The sequence below is a fragment of the Vulpes lagopus genome, chromosome 7, assembly GCF_018345385.1.
Source record: "Vulpes lagopus strain Blue_001 chromosome 7, ASM1834538v1, whole genome shotgun sequence".
NCBI classification, from domain to species: Eukaryota; Metazoa; Chordata; class Mammalia; order Carnivora; family Canidae; genus Vulpes; species Vulpes lagopus.
The window spans coordinates 36,269,971-36,287,638 of NC_054830.1; the positions used below are offsets into that span (position 1 = coordinate 36,269,971).

At 38.0% G+C, this 17,668-nt stretch overlaps 1 protein-coding gene across 8 annotated transcripts in view; it reads left to right on the plus strand.

Annotated features, from left to right (window-relative positions):
* Positions 1–17,668, plus strand: part of MITF (melanocyte inducing transcription factor) — a 216,128-nt gene that overhangs the window by 111,896 nt on the left and 86,564 nt on the right. For 3 of the 8 annotated variants that reach the window (XM_041762248.1, XM_041762250.1, XM_041762255.1), the window contains exon 2: positions 15,774–16,023. In XM_041762248.1, the coding sequence (XP_041618182.1) occupies positions 15,774–16,023 (250 nt within the window). Of the gene's footprint in view, positions 1–3,697; positions 3,824–15,773; positions 16,024–17,668 lie in introns of those variants that run through there. The other 5 variants (XM_041762249.1, XM_041762251.1, XM_041762252.1 and 2 more) reach the window with 4 other exon arrangements.

Genomic DNA, 17,668 nt, shown 5'->3' on the forward strand with positions numbered 1-17,668 from the left:
AGGTACTTCATGCATCAGTGTGATGCTAAGCACAATTGTAAGTCCCCAACTGTGGGGAACTGTTGTAAGTCCAGTGAGCAGAAATGTGTGTTTACTATAAAGAGCAAGGACTGTCAGAAGAAAAGATAGAAGAAAATGGTATGCTTTGGAGGCATTAAAACATTTGATATCCAAATAAACTGAGAATTCTGACTGTGGTAATGTTCTACTTTTCTTCAGCCGAGTTTTGGACAGGATAACAAGTAAAACCTCTTATCTCTTCTCTCACCATTAAACATAGTGATTGAATTTTTCCTTCTAAAAAGATTCCAAGGCCCAAATTTAGCATCCAAAGAAAAAGTTGGCTGTCACTTGGATGGTTGATAGTTTTAAGTTCCATTTTAGTTAAGGTTATCTTTGGAAAGGTCAGTAAGAATTCTGATGATTCTAGTTGATTTGCTGGAATTTGGGGCAAGGAGTAGTAATTAAGATTTGAAATCCATTGGAATACAGGTAATATTTTTAATCCATATTCAGTGTTTTCTTTTCCTAAATATTTCTTTTCCTCCACTTGCATTTGAAAGTTTGTGTTTAAATTTAGGGTTTGTGTATATATATAGATATATAGATATATAGATATAGATGTGTGTGTATGTGTTTGTGTGTGTGTGTGTATATGCATATATATATGTGTATGCACTTGGGATACTCTTCTGGATAATATAGACTCCATTGGCTGGTGGGCATTTCATTGCTGTGGCCAAGCAGATTTTCCAAGAACACTGGTATAACATAGATTTTTCTAAAGTACCATGAATAGTTGAACACATGCTTCTTAAAAGTAATTTTATTAAATACTTGTAAATAGTCAATGGACAGCCTTCTTGGGGTGGTGGATTGTCTGGGATGAAAGGTCAGGCAATGTCATTGGCTGAACATGCCAGGGGAACATTTAGCACCACTCTGTGTCCCTGCTGGAATGGCTGGAATTGATACCATTGGTTTCATGGTTAACATTTGAGAGCCCACGGAGGATACAGATTTTCCCTGTGTGTAAGCATGTAATAAATCAGGGTTTCAGATCTAAAACTTCACTGATACCTTGTAACTTAATGCAATTTCAGATAGTGCCCAAAGTGGGAGAGAATCCAGCTCAGTCTTTTAAAAGATAATTCCTTAAATGTCCTGATATGGTAATTTCCTATCCTCTCTATTTTCCTTCATCTTTTGTCTATCCCTCCCTCCCTCCACTCTGTCCTATTTCCCTTGGTTCTCTGGATCAGTCAGTGTGAGTCAAGGATAACAGCCCTAACAACAGTCATAACCATAAGAGCGAGTTTTTTTATTGTTATTGTTTTTTTTTTTTAAAGATTTATTTATTTATTCATGAGAGACACAGATCAAGAGAGAGGTAGAGACATAGGCAGAGGGAGAAGCAGGCTCCCTGCAGGGAACCTGATGTGGGACTCGATCTCAGATCCCGGGATCATGCCCTGAGCCGAAAGCAGACGCTCAACTGCTGAGCCACCCAGGTGTCCCTAAGAGCTGTTTTTTTTAAAAAAACTGTATGCCTAGACTATGCCAAACACATCACCATATTATGTCTTTCAGTTAAAACAGTAACATATGGCATAGACACCATTTCCCTTTCTCAGGTGAAGGATCTGGAGCATAGAAGTTTGGTAAATATGCACAAAGTTACAGATTTATTAAGTGGTGGAATTTCAGCCTGGAAAGTTGACACCAGAACCTGTGTTCTTTATTTTTGTGCCATTTTGTATCAGAGACAGGAGAAGAGAGGTCGGGTAAGTTAGTGAGGGGAATTGTGTAGCATCTTAGTCATCTCTTTACCCCCCTGCCCAGTACAATATCTGGTGTGTAGGAAGTGCTCAATAACTATAGTTAATGAATACAGTTATTGCATTTGGGACCTGTATTCCCTACCTCTCCCTCCTAGTCTTTCTGTTTATTGGTCTTTAGTTTTGCCAGTACTCTGTTCACTTTTCTGTACTTCTCTTCACCCTTTCTACCCTCAGTGCTCCCTACCCCCTATAAACAATTGTTACCTCCTATAGAGACTATTGCAGTAGCCAATCTTGGCCCTCTTTTAGCTGATCTCAATATAGCAGCTGGAAGGAACTTTCTAAAAATTCAAATCTGAGCCCTTTGCTCTCCCATATATAGCCTCTCAATGGTTTCCTTTAACCTTGTATCAAGATCGCCTCCTTCTTCCTGGCCTTCCAGATCCTGTGTGGTCTGGCCCTGGACACTGCTTTGGTCTCATAGATACCACGCTTTTCCCTCCCTCTCTGCCCTCCAGGGATAGTGGATCATTCTAATTCCTGCCTCAGGATTCTTGCATGTATATATTGTTACCACTGCCCAGAAGACTCCTCTTTCCTGCCCACCTTTGCCTCAACTGGTGCCCCCCTCCCTCAGATCTCAGTGCAGAGGTCCCTGCCTGAGAGCAGTCTGTTCTGACCCTTACATTTTAAGCTTTTCTAGCTCCCTGTAGCAGTTATTACTTGTATCATTATCTGTTTGCATGATTATTTAATACGTGTGTCCCACTAGTCCATAAACTCTAAGAGTTTACCAGTGCCTGGGACATAGTAGGTGTCCCCTAAGTATTTATTAAACAAAAGACTGAATGAATGAACAAATGTGCAGACAACAGAAAAAAAAAAAACCCAAAATAGCTTGCCTGAGGGTTCTGGCTGGAGATTTCCTATTATTAAAGGGAAGTTAAGACAAAGGTAATTTCATTACTTTATGGAATTCGAGTTTGATTATGGCTTGTCAAGATTACATTGTTTTCCAATCATTTACTTTGGAGATAAACTCTTAGGCACAGAGAGGTGAAGTAACTTGCCCCCGGGCACACAGCTAGCTCACGTCACATGCCTTTGTTCTGACCTTTGAATGATGTGTAGAGAGAAACATACATATTTTCATTACTCTGCAGGACGTCTTTGGTGTGCTGAGTCTTGTAGGAGCTCCATCAATATTTGATGATATTGATGTTGTCATGTTGGAATTTAAAAGTGTTGTTGGAGAACATGTGTTGTTATTTTTTTTTCTTCTTGTACACCAGTGTGCCCAGAATTAATTGGGTGACAGTCTAAGAATGCCCAGATATATGGCCTAAAGATGTGTGTGTCCTGAGAGATGGTGCCCACAGTTAGAAGCGGCTTGCATTTGGCTCCCACCCGGACTGGGCAGGGACCACCCTCGTATTCTTGGGGTCCAAAAGTGAGGAATGCTGTCTGTTCTCTAGCCTGCCAGCAGAAGAGCATGTCCAGTTATCAGCTGCAGTTCCAAAAAGGTCTGAGATCTCCCAAACTGAGGACACAAGCAATCCCACAGCCCTCCTGGATTCTGGGAATGTATTGTGTTAAAAATTCACCAGGATGTGAAATTACCTCCCTTTCAAGTTCTCTGCTAAGGCGCAGCCTCTGAAAGCCTCCCAGGTACCTGCACTCGGAGCGCTAAGTGAGCATCCTGAGGTGCTTGCCTGGCTGCTGGGTGAATTGCTGCCCGCCTGGGTTCCTGCATCGCCCCCTGTGCAGTGTGAGGCAGCATTTTTGTCCTGCAGGTACAGTAGGTACTGGATTAAACAGGTCTGCTGTTGCAGACAGACACCAGGCACCGTTCTAGCACGAGCTGTGTTTGGATTGGAGTTTCCAGGGCCTTATCAGGAGCCACCCCTAGTGACACAGCCAGTGCCAGAACTAACTTTGACTTTCACTCTTCGCCAAGGGCTTGCAGAACACCTTAAAGGAAAAAAGATGGAGGCGCTTAGAGTTCAGATGTTCATGCCTTGCTCCTTTGAAAGCTTGTATCTGTAAGTGAAGTTTTATTCTGGAAATAATCCCGGGACCACTTAACAGGAGCTTTTTTTTTTTTTTTTTTCTTCTTCTTTTTTTTTAAGTGGGAGGCTAGAGAACGGGAAGGTTTTATAGGGAGTTAAAAATACTGGAACTGTTACTTTGTGACTGTGGCTTTAATCAGCTTCAGCTGTAGCCTCTAGTATGTGGCTATGACAAGGATAACAACTAATTTGTGGGGGGAATCAAAATGCTGGCCCATTAGCTTTGTTTTCTGGTTTAAAATTCACTGTTGGTCTTAAATTAATAATGCCAAAAAAAAATGACCGCTTGAAAAATCTGAGAACAGAGCTTGATTTATGATTATGGGATAGATTGCAGCTTAGCTTTGTCATGAATAGAAAAGGATTTTCTTCAGGAAAACGAGTGAGCTTAGCAGTAACATTTGTCAGAATTGTCCTAATGCAAACACTTTGGATTTTTTTTTTTGCTTTCTCTCCCTCTCTCTTTTTTAACCTGAGGAATAGTAATAGTTACATTTATAAACATCTCATTTGCATGTCTGTATATTGATTTCTTTTTCTCTTTGAGACAAAAACAAAACATCTAAACATCAGAATCATCTGCCTGGCATATCAATGTAGAACAAGTTTGAAATGGGCAGTTTCAAAGAAATGCTGAGAAAGAGAAAGACTAGAGTAGGTGACAGCGCCCCCATACTCCCCTCACCCTTAACATTTACTTTCAATGTTATGTGATAAGATTTGGAAACAATACTAAAAGCTGTGTCCCTCAGTGAATAGGCATTCAAGCAAATCAACTTATGCAAAAGCCACCTCTGGAGCTTAATAATTATTTACTGAACGTTCCTGGGTCATGAGAGAGGTTCTGATTAAGTCAGAAAAGCATTATGTTCAGCAGCTTGTGAAGGTGTGTTTAAAGATGGCAAGAATAATGGAAAAATACCAAATGTAGCAGAACTATTTTTAGAATTTGATTCTTAAAAAATAAATTCCCACAAATTGGAAGTGTGGTTGAAGTTCACAGTGTTCAGTAGGTACCTCTTTAGAAGTTCTCAGACAGGCTTTTAAAAGGATTTCTAATTTCTTGCACTCTTTTTGGTGTATTGAATTTGTTTCCATTGATACTGTTTTCATTCTGTAGGTCATTAAAACAGTTTAATGACTTATCTCTCTGAAATGATAGAGCATTTTATGAACAAAGTTTATGTATTTTAATTACGTATTCAAAATGTCATTGTACTAGAAATGTTATAAATTTTTGCTCCGCAAATCAGATAATAGTTAAGGAGACGATGACTGTTCTGTGTGATTCATACCCAAGAATGTACTCTGTAACTTAACAATTTTTTAATAATAATTTTATGCAAATTAGTGGTCGGCATGCATGGCTAAAACATGCCATTCTGATGCAGCCTAAGGACAGTAACGATGTCACCCTTGAATTTACACCAAAATTAATTCCTAATTTGAACAACTTTTGCTTAATTTATTTTGAATTTCTTTTTCTGGTTAAAGAAAATACTCACCATAGGAGCATGCTTCCCTTGTAAATTCTCAGAATGAAATTCTTAGCACACATCTTTGACAAAACTGTTCAGTGAGCTGTTGCCTATTAACTTCTTTGTGCTTGTTCTTTTAGGGAGGGCATACACTGTGAATTAATTTTTTCTTGTGTATTTTCCTCTAGGAAAGCAAAGGAAAATCATAGCAGAAGGCAACATTCTAAGAGTTTTGGGTTCCTAGAAAATAACCTGTCAGTTTTCACGAGTTTTAAGATATTAAGAAGATGCTCAGAGGATACCAAATCAAGAATTAAAACAGTATAATATAGTATAACTTCTATTTATTGTTCCCATAGTGTGTCAGCCTCCTTTCTAAGTATCATACCTATATTAACACATTTAATTCTCATAATTGCTTTATGACAAAGGTACTTTTTTCTACCTCCAATTTTGCAGATGAGAAAATTGAGGTTTGGACAGGTGGAAAATCCTGCCTATATCATATAACTGAGAAATGGTAGAGCCAGATTTTCAACCATAGGTATTCTGACTCTGGGGCTTATGCTCTTTTCTGTTGTTATGTTCTGTGGATTTTCATTTAAGATAATGAATTGATGTTTCTTCCTCTGCCTTCTTCTTGAGTGGGTTTCTCCAATGCACGGATTTCTGAATTACTCCAGCTGTTATTCATTTGAGCTTTTGGAGGGGCCACAGTTAGTTCAGTGCCACAGTGTTTGTCTATCGAATGTATTTCCTTATATCCAGTTCACTGTTGATTATAATCATAAGGTAACTATGTGGAGCGAAAGATCTACTAAATACATACGTTGATTATAAGATCTCTTCTGAATTGAGAAATCTTAAAATGTAGAGGGAAAGTTTGTGAGAATTAAATATATTAAGTCTCTAAAGGCCAGAGCTCTTTGGAAAAATATATTCTCTGTCACTGGATAATTCAAGCAAATGGTTTGATGAAAGGTCTTCCAACGCTAAGATTCTTTTTTTTTTTTTTTTTTTTTTTAAGATTTTATGTATTCATGAGAGAGACACAGAGAGAGAGAGAGATTGGCAGGCAGAGACACAGGCAGAGGGAGAAGCAGGCTCCATGCAGGGAGCCTGACGTGGGACTTGATCTAGGGCCTCCAGGATCAGGACCTGGGCTGAAGGCGGCTCTAAACCACTGAGCCACCCAGGCTGCCCTCAACACTAAGATTCTAATATTACCGGATTTTAACAGAGGTGAGGTATTTGTTAGGATAGAGACACCAGATTTACTCATTGAACAGGTATTTATTTGATCCTACTGTGTGCCAAGTATTCTTCTGGATGCTGAGGAATCTATATGTGGATAAAACATTAAAAAAATCCTGGCCTCATGGAGACCAGGTCCCAAAGGGCAATGAACATTTCGGGTTCATCCTTAAGCCTGGGCCTCATCCTCGCAGTCCATGGTGGCTGCTGGACCTCCAACCATTACTGCCAAAGTCTAGGAGACATGATGGTAGAACTTAGACATGAAGCTAACCTAGCTCCTGGAAAGCTGGAAATGTTGTGAGTGGCAGTGGACCAGCTATAGCGAGGAGAAAATAGGAAAAATAATATTGGATTGAGTTGTAGATTTTGGGCGAAACTTTATTTTTTTCAGAATGACTGATATTTTTTCAAATGTCACAAAAAAACAGCAATGGTCTCCCAGGGTACATCAAACTGCCTTAATCAAATATGGAAAATGACTGGTCTCTTTAAAAACAATATCCAATATTCATGGTTTTTCAGGGCTTCAGGGATCATTTGATTCAGATGCTCAATGTCATCCAAAGCTTGGCTCCTTTACTTTTCCTTCTTCTCCATCCTCTCTTTCTTCTTTCCATTTACATTACTGTTTCACCTTGTTGGGTTTTCTTTTCAGTTGGCCCAGAAAATTACAGACTTATATCCTACAATCTTTCCAAATCTTTGCTTAAGGAGAATTTTTTTACCCCAGTAGTTGTACTCAAAGGCATAGGACTGACTCTTACTGGACCATCTTAGAGCACCAGCCCATTTGGTGGATATGCTAATTGGCTGATCCTGGGTTGTGTTTCTATATCTGGAGTTAGTGGCACATCCTAACTTCATGTGCTGAAAGTGAGGAGCCTGGTCTTTCAAGGTGAAATCAGGATACTTTACCAAAGAAGTGAGGCAGGATGCTGGGCTGCTCCTGAAGCCATCATTTGTATTTTTATCTTCATTTCCACACAGCACTGCAAACTTTGCATCTCAGTAGCTATGTCCTAGATGTGCATCAAGAAAGTTCTTCCTTTTGTAGATGTAGTATCATGCCATGCCATATAAATTACTTGTGCCTTATAGGGGATGAGTTTTTCAGAGCATTTTAAAACATGGCAGCTAGGTGTGAATGGGATTCTATCGTTGGACAGAGTAAGCAAGAATTCCATAGTGTGGTCTAGTGGAAGGAAGCTTGATATGGAAGAAAGCTTGAGTGTGGTGTACTTTAACTTTATTGGCTTTATAAACTTTCGATGGCCTGGCTCTCAGAGGCAATTTCCTGAAGGAAATTAAGTGTTAAGATTATGCCAGTCCATAGTGGCATCTGTGGAAAATGGAGAACCTTTGTGGTCACAAAATGAGGAAATAGCCTCTTTGTATCAGTCAGCTTCATCTTTTCATAAGAGCTGCCATTCTCTGTAGTTAGAGTGTGTAGAAGTGAGAAACTCTGGGAGTGGGGAAGATAACCAACTTAAAAAAAGTAAATCTGATGATGAAAATTGCCTGCAAGAACATTGGTCATATATTACAGAGGCCTTTTGAACATTTTTGGTCATCCTTCCTCATTAAAGAAATTTTTTTCAAGAAAACTCTCAACATATTTTTATTTTATTTATAAATTATAAACATGTTATAGTATTTATGTATTCTACACATTATTTTATATTACATATTATAATTATATTACATTATATAACATGTACAATATTATACTAATATTACATGTATTACCTTATACAACCAGCACAAAAATAGAAAATAAAAATGATGGATAAGATATATATAAAGAAATGTTCTAATCTTTTCTTCCTGAGCCCTAGAATATCATTTCTTGAACCCTCTTTTGAAGAATATTGATATACTGGGAGTCTAATCAATTACTGAGATTATTCTTACTGATACCTGCTGGAGGTCCAGCTTGAAGAATGAATATTCGTCCTGAGTCGATGCAGAGTCTCTAGTTTTTACCAATGAATTAGGTAAATTAGGTGTTGAAAAGTAAAGATTTCAGATTTTAACTTGTATGTGGTTAGTGGTGATTCTTTTGGAATGTTTTCCTCCTTTCTTACAATGAAAGGTACAGAGCCTCAAAGTGCAGGAGTGCTGTCTGCTTAGGACACCGTGATCTCCCTTACATCTAGCAGATCCTGGCCTTTGGGAAGCATCCAAATATTTGGTGAAGGAAAGGAGAGGAGAAAGACAAGCTGTACTTTGCAGTCCTTTTTATTCTCTTTGTGCCAGAAACCTGTAGTATGTATTGTCTGAGCTGGTAATAATGTTACCAGAAAAATTTTGGCAGGTTTTCTTTCTTTTTTTTTTTTTTCCTTGACCACTAAAACCCAGAGTGGATGATGACAGAAGTCCAAAAGATCTCAGTTTTTGAAGCTGAACTATGAACTGTGGTACTCTCACATGTACACGGGTTATAGCCTTAGATGTTTCAAAGTACAAGTAACGGTATCTTTTCTTACTGGCGATTGGTTCTACCATATATGGTGAAAAGATCATTCTTAGGCTTAACAGAGTGAGTACTTGAGAAGGAATGGGAAGGTTAAGATAATGGAAGGGCTGATGGTCCTGAAGTATTGAACACCCAGATTATCATTTAAAAAAAAGATAAATCCATTGACCAACTTACGTCAGTGATCTGTGTACTTGGAATCACAGAAGATTCTTAAGAATTTCTTTTTGCTGATACAACTGTTTCGAGGGGCAGTTTCTATAAATTCAGCCTTTTGGTTCCTTTTTCTTATGATAAAGTAGTTGTGTTGTAACCATAAACATCCACTGGCACTTTCTGGACAGATGTTTTTATTTGTTGGGTTTTATAGCCCATTTGGCAGGAGTGAGTAGTTCCCATTTCATTCCATTCCACATGTTGAAATCAATGTAATAAAGACTTCAGAGGTCTTGGCAGGCTTGCTGGAGGTGAGGAATGGAATGAATTTCCTCAAATGTGGAAGAAAGTGTTCTCATTTAAGAATCAGAGATGTGAGTTCCAGTCCCTATTAAACTCCTTAGGTATTTTACTCTTAGTTTCTGAACATGGTCAGGCATCAGAGTCAGCTGCAGAATTTTTGTAGACATAATGATTCCTGAGCCTCACCTTACCTGAAATTAGAATTCCCAGTGATGGTGGCTGGAACAGAGTCCTCAGCTAATTTTGTGGCAGCTACTCTTACATTTGGAAACTCCTGCGCCTTAACCTATGACCTGGCTTTCTCACTTGTGTGCTTTCTTGTGTCTCCACTGTGTATTTGAAGCTTAGCCATTGTGCTTTCCTGGACACTATTATATTATACTCCAGTGCAGGCAAATGCTAGGCATCCAGCTCTATCAACTTAATGATATTAATGAAGATTAATTTTCCCAGAAAAATGCTAAGATTTTTACCTTACAGCTCATGAGAACATCTCCCGCCACGCCTGCAAAACTTTGTTTTGTTTTCTGAATTAAATAGGGATTCCCTAAATCTCAAGAGACAGATCTGCTGTCGTCCCAACTTGTATATGGGCTTATACAAAATTGCTTCTTTGCATCAAAAAGGAAGTTGCAAGTTTATGATTTAGTATTTCTTCTACTCTTAATTTTTGAACTCTGCTCCACTTTACTGGACTATGTTCCAGTTGTGCTAATTTTATTTACATCTATTGCAGATTTTAATCCTCATCACAATGTTGACAGGCAGATGTACCAAACAGTCTTTATAAATAAGGAAAACTGAAACTCAAAGAGATCAGCTAACTTGGCCATGGTAACAGGTTAGCCAGTGGCAGAGCTGGACTCTGCCTTGAGGAATTGAAAAGAGGAAACACAGGGAAAAGTGTGTCATTTCTTTCAGCCTAGAGACATCCTTCAACTGACATCCGGTTTCTTGCCTTGGCTGACCATGATATGGAGACCAAACTGGACCATTAGGTCTATTAAAGAGATATTGACATCACTGTCAAAGATGAGGAGTGGGGCAGCCTGCGTGGCTCAGAGGTTTAGCGCTGCCTTTAGCCCAGGGCATGATCCCGGAGACATGGGATCGAGTCCCACATCGGGCTCCCTGCATGGAGCCTGCTTCTCCCTCTGCCTTTGTCTCTGCCTGTGTCTCTCTTTGTGTGTCTCATGAATAAATAAATAAAATCTGAAGAAAAAAAAAGAAAGATGAGGGGTGACTAGGCTGATGTCATTTAGATTTCATGTAGTTTCTGATATGTTGAAGTGATTGATGAAAGCAACAGAATTGACTTTTTTTTTTTTTAAAGATTTTATTTATTCATGAAAGACAGAGAGAGAGAGAGAGGCAGAGGGAGAAGCAGGCTCCATGCAGGGAGCCCGACGTGGGACTCGATCCCAGGCTCCAGGATCCTGCCCTGGGCCGAGGGCAGGCGCTAAACCGCTGAGCTACCCAGGGATCCCTGAATTGACTGTTTGAATTTAGGAATATATGAGCTACTTTGGAGCACATGGCCACATACTTGCACCATCATAGAGAAGAGGGAGGCTCTGAAGGATAAAATACAAATTCATCTATGGAGGGGGAAATTCAGTCCCATGTGTGGCTGCGTGGTGTCCATCTAACAGCTGCTGTGTTGCGGACTTTAACTTACATAATGTTTGTGCACTCAGTCACAGCAGTGCATTAGGGAGGTGGGGTTTGGAGAGGATCAGAAGAGTTGAATGGCTCATTAAAGATTAGGCTGCTCAGCAGTGACTGAGCTAGAACTTGAGTCCAGTTGATGGCCTTCTTCCATGTAATCACTGTGGAGAAATTTGCAGCTCTCAGGGAATTCGTGTGTCGGGCTCCAGTACTTTGGGTCAATGCTAGTAATGGCATTTGCCTTTCCTTCATTTGGCTTTAAAAGGAGGATTTTTTACAGTGAGGGATACACCTTCCCATGTGGAACTATTTAAGGGTCAGATAATCTGGATAATTGACTTAATTTTAAGGCGGCATCTCAGAAAAATGTTTGTGATCATGGCTTTAAACTCTGTGAGATTAGAAACCAGGTAGGTATCTCCAGCACCTGGCACAGAGAGAGCACTCACTGAGTAGTTGTTGAATAAATGACCTTTACATAATCTGATTAAAAGGAATCAGACTCACAGAATTAGGATTACCTAATGCAGATTGAGCTTCATGGGCCCCCATGAGTTCAGTTACCTTTTAAAATTCAATTCATTTGGACAGCTCACCTTGCTTATCTTTAGTGACGAAAGCATCAGGTCCTCATTTTAAAAACAAGCTTTTGTAACCACGTGTAGTGCTCTCACATAAACCATGACTTTGAGTTTAAAACCTGATGCTCATTAGTCCTGCTAACATTTTGAAGGGTAGATATCTTTATTTTTGTCTGTAATTGCAGATTCAATTATTTCTAAGAGACAGGGGTCTTTAAAAAATGCAAAGTAAAGCTGAAGATCTGGGAGTCCTCTTTAACAATGTAGAAAGACCCCGCAGGGAGTGTGTGCAGTGAAGTGACTGCGGTCTTCCTTTTGAATTTTTTTTGAGACGATTTATTAAAATAATTTCATTTAGCTAAGCTCTGCTACGTTTTCTTTATTGGAGTTTCAATTTATTTATATGTGTATACTGTATAAATATGCATATTTTTTCTGATGGGAAATGCTTTAAATGGTATCGTCGTGAACTTAAAGTCTGAAGCCTTAGTGTGGTTGATAACCGGTAATTTTAATTTAAGATGTCTCAAGAATGCTTTACTGTTAATTGAAAGGATTTTTCCCCCCAGTATCACAGCCAATGGCTTGTCTTGAGCAGCTAATTAGTGCGATTATTCCACAGCTGCATTTGCTACAGCACAAAGGTTTGCTCCTGTTTTTATCAAAAGGATCAGTCTCTCTGGGAATGTTTTAACCTGACAGGCTTTGAATAGTAAGACCGTTTATTTATTTATTTATTTATTTATTTTTTAAGAGCTACTCCCCTCCCCTTCCTTTCTTGGTTCAAGAAGCTACATTTGAGTTTTGCACACATACTCAAAAGTGGGAAAATACATTTGCTTTTTATGCTCTTTTAGCTGAGACTTATCTGGTGACTAGATTATTTTGAGTAACGTCTAGGTGTTCCTACTGTGTGGATGAGTAAAAGATATTAAAATAATAAGCAAGGTGTTCACATTGTTCAGTCTGTGTGCATCTGTAGGAAACTGTAAAGGACAGAGGGTTTAAGTCTTCCAGAATGCTGACATCCACAAGAACCAACGCACTGAATGCCATCAGCACTTGCCCGTCCTACTGTCAAAATACAGTGTGTGATGGACCTTGTGTCTTTCTTTCCAGGCGAAGGATGACTTTGATTACTTAAGTCATTCCTTCATGTTCCCAAATTAGTTCACGTTCTTCATGTTCTTAGTGATATAGATTCTGCCATTGAAAAAAAAAATATTTTGGCTTTATTATAATTTAATTTAGAGAGGGAAAACTAGAAAGAAAGAAAGAAAGAAAGAAAGAAAGAAAGAAAAGGAAAGAAAACAAACTAAGCTATAATTCCACTTTCCATCTGATGGCTAGGATCAGTCCCTGCTAGGCATATATGTATTTGTGTACACATCTTACTTATTTTAAATTAAAACATAAATACACTTTTGATTCCTACTTTTTATTCTTATTATGTACTTTTCTCACTTTGCTCAGTATTGTGCAGTTTTTTAAAGTAGTATGTTATAAAATTCATGTATTATAATTTACATTTTTAGTATGTATCTATTGTATACTTAAATCTTTTGATTTGCTTTATTTTCCCCCAGCTTTATTGAGGCATAATTGACAAAAACCATATATATTTAAGGAGCACAATGTGATGATTTGATATACATATGCATTGTAAAATAATTACAGTCAAGCTAATTAGCACACCATCAATTACTTGCTATCTTTTTTCTTTTCTTTTCTTTTCTTTTCTTTTCTTTTCTTTTCTTTTCTTTTCTTTTCTTTTTTTTCTTTTCTTTTCTTTTCTTTTCTTTCTTTTCTTTTCCTTTTTTCTTTTCTTTCCTTTCTTTCTTTTCCTTTTTTTGCCATGAGAACACTTAAGATTTACTCTCATAGCAAATTTCAAGGGTACGATACAGTATTATTACTATATATATATAGTCACCATGATGAACAGTAGATCCAAGAACCTGGTCTCATAACTAAAAGTTTGTACCTTTTGATCAATATCTCCCCTAATATTTTACTTAGTCATTCTCATAATAGGGGGGAAATGTAGGTGGTTTGGAATATTTTGCAATTTATAAATAGCTTTGTAATGCCAGGTTTTCCACATTTTGAATTATGTTCTTAGGAAAACGGTCCATTGATGAAATTTCTGAGTCAGGTTGTCTGAAGAATATTACAGCTTTTTGATAATATTGTTTGTCTTATGCTTTTCTTAATATGTGTCTCTTAAAAGTTTGTGATAGTATATGCCAGCAATATCTCAGACTAACATTGTCAGTAAACTCTTTCTGGTGGTGAACATTTTTTTTTAACTGGGTCGTACCCCCAAATACTTTTTGTTGAAGCTGGCTTTTCTAGGAATGCTATATTGTGTAGATTTTATTCCAACCATAAATGTATTTTTTCAGCATTTTGAGTGGCTGCATAGTATTACATGAAAATTGTGATACATTGTGATAGCACAATGACCTGAATTCACTTCCTGCAGTGAGTAGTGAGTTTACTGCTGGCGTGATTTTTATCATGTAGTTTTCTGGAACTGTGTGAGGAAGAAACACAAACATCTCCTCATCTGTTAGTGTGTTTTGTTACCTGCCGAGTTTAAAGATTCCTCTCTTTTAAGGAGTTCATAAGGACAGCCAATGGCTTAAAGGCTTTATTTTGCCTTTTGTTGGAAAGTAAAGACAATATTGGGGTTTATACTCAAGGAAGGAAGCTAAAGCTGCACATATTTCCCTTGAAGAGTGATTTCCTCGGGAGTGAATATTTTCTCAAATGTTACTTTTTTGTCTGTTTCTAGGTACTAAGGTTTTGCAATTGTTTGGCCTAAGCAGAGATTTTTTTTTTTTTAAGAAAACCATATTGTTGGAAATAACGAAAAATTGTGGCTAATAATAATAGTAACGACAAACCTTTGTTGAGGCAGTACTATATGTCACTTGTTGTACTAGGCAATTTATGTGCATTATTTTATGTATTATTTAATCTTAACAAAATCCAGAAGAGGTAAGGCCATAAAATATAAGTAAATGTAACAAATTTTTAAACCCGCTCTCTTTGATAAATGAGTAAGTGTGTAAAAAACTATTATTATCCTTCTTTTCCGGATAAGGTAACTAAGGCAGACGGAGGTTTAATAACTTGTTGATGCTGTAGAGCTGGCAAGATAAGCAGTTGCAACCCATATTTAGGAAAATTAGGAAGTCTTTTCTTCCTAACTTAGGACTAGTGTTTAAGCTTTTTCTGTAATTTTGGATAGAGCAAGCACCAAAACCATTAGAAGTAGGCCGCATGGGGAACTCGCAGACACATGTAGGAGAGAGCTTGCCAAGATGAATCAGGAGAAAAGACGGTACAAAGAAAACCAGACAGAGAATTGCGTTGTCAAACCAGCTCGTCCTGTGCCCCCTTTCCCGAAGTGTGAAGTTGAGCCCAGTGTTCACATTCTGGTCAAAATGTTTCTTTCATTAATGGTTTTTATTTCCCATATCCTCACAGAATTTCCTCACGATAAAGTTCACCTTTCCTTTAAATGATTTCAAGTTAGTAAACATCGTAGACCTCTTCAAGGAATTTAGATAACGTGTAGGAGTAGTTATTTGGTTAGATTCAGTTATGAAAAAGCAAATCAAGCAATTTATTTTTAAATGTGGAAATCTGGGTGCCATTAAGACGCACTGCTTCTTGGCACTTCATATGGTGGCGCTATATTTGGTGGTGATGAGTAGTATGTGGTATAAAATGTTAAAAAAAAAATTAAGCCTCATGATAAAAATGCCTAGATGCAATCAAGCTGACTTATTTTAATTCAACTCCTAATGACTTAAATCCTGTCACCTCTTGGTTTTCAATTACGTGGCATACCATTCTGCGACTTGATTATCTTTGCACAGGATCATTTCATAGTTTGGTACAATTTAGGATATCCCCCGAAATGCAGACGAAAGGTCTCATTAGGAAACTAAATGTTGTGCCCTTTTTTATTTTTTTTTTTGGTTTTCCCACAGCAGTTCCGAGGAGCATCCTGGGGCCTCCAAGCCTCCGATAAGCTCCTCCAGTATGACATCACGCATCTTGCTACGCCAGCAACTCATGCGTGAGCAAATGCAGGAGCAGGAGCGCAGGGAGCAGCAGCAGAAGCTGCAGGCGGCCCAGTTCATGCAACAGAGAGTGCCTGTGAGCCAGACCCCAGCCATAAACGTCAGCGTGCCCACCACCCTTCCCTCTGCCACCCAGGTGCCGATGGAAGTCCTCAAGGTATGTGTCACTCTTGTCCGTTGGGCCAAGCCCTCTTCCAGACCAACATTTTCCATTTCCTAGGTATTTTGTTTACCGGAATGTGTTTTTGGTCAGGTTAACCCATCTGAATCGTATTGGTCTTGTCGATGCCAACTCTACTAAGGCTACATGACTTTGCATGTCCGAAGAAGGGTGCAAAGTAACTGCAAATTTAGTAGTAGCCCTCACTAAATGGAGGAAGAGTGTTGATGCTCCATGAGAAATAGCAGGTGCGAATAGGTGTCTGTTGTAATGATATCTTTCAATTTATTTTCTTTGGGAAAGTTTCAAAATGTACAAGTTACCTGAAATGAATCTCTTCTAGTAACTTCATGTATTTTTTCCCTCCAAACATTCCATGGCGATCCTTTAATTTTCTTCTTTATTTAGTAAGTAATTTTGGCTCTGGAATCTGACTGTTTTAGAAAGTCTCTTCTGGGATAAAACTGTAGGAGAGCTTTCTTCACTTTAATAACCAGAAAGCATAATCCTTTAACTGAAGTGGTCTGTTTGGGGGCTCTTTGATTTCTTGTTAGAGTAGAAACTGCAGGAGCTTGTTAGCATCATTCTATCAGGGACATATAGCTTCCTAATTACTGGGGAAAACTGTAACAAGTCTAAGAATAGAATCCCATCTCACACATGTGTCCTCCACATCACACTGGGATGTACTCCTTGTTTAAAGATAAACATTCCAACTCTTAAATATGACTGATGCAAGGAAAGCTAAAAGGAAACTAAGGGAACTTTTTTTTACTTAAAAGAACATTTTTTTAACCCAATCACCTAATTGATTCATTCGGAAGAGTCCCAAAGTGTTACTGTTCATTAAACAATGTGAACTTTACACACTGGTGATTCATTGTTGGTCTCTGCATTCATTTGTGTGCTCAGAAAAAAACATCTCCCACTATTTAAAGTTGACAATTAAAGTAAATAGAGAGATGATGTGTTGTAACTGGAAGCAATGTATGATTCTTACCAGGAACTAGGAAAGATTCTTGAAAAACAAATTTAAAGTAAATTGCATAGACTTTTAAAATATAGTTATGAAAGAATGAAGCTCTTCCCTGAAAAAAAAAAAAAGGCAGAAATTTTGTGAGGCAAAAAAGATCCAAAGAGTTTAGCATAAAATATTACTCTGATGTGATTGAAGTTCTGGATATTGCTACAATTAATGGATATTTTGTTCCCCTGCCCCCCACCCTCATAAAACCGTAAAAGCATTTTGGGAAGAGATGATGCATTAAATCTTTCTGTTCTGCTAAGGTGAAAATTGACAATTATTAAATTTTTATAAATTTAGGATTTACATGGTCTAGTGTTCACAGGAATCACAGTTGTTTTGTCTATGCCTTTTAAAGTTAGATGAATTTAAAATTATATGAACTAAATTATAATGTGGAGAAATATGTCTATTTTATTCACCTTAATAGTCCACTTTTTAAATGTGAAGGATATATTGTAGAAGAGATGACATGGATTTGTGTAGTAGTGATTTGTGTCCAATACAAAGGTAGTGTTTCATATTGTGTTAAAGTATATTAATTGCAATCAGTATTTCTTTAAGGCAGTTACAGGTGATGGTGCGGAAATCACCCATGCAGATGCATTGAAATACCAT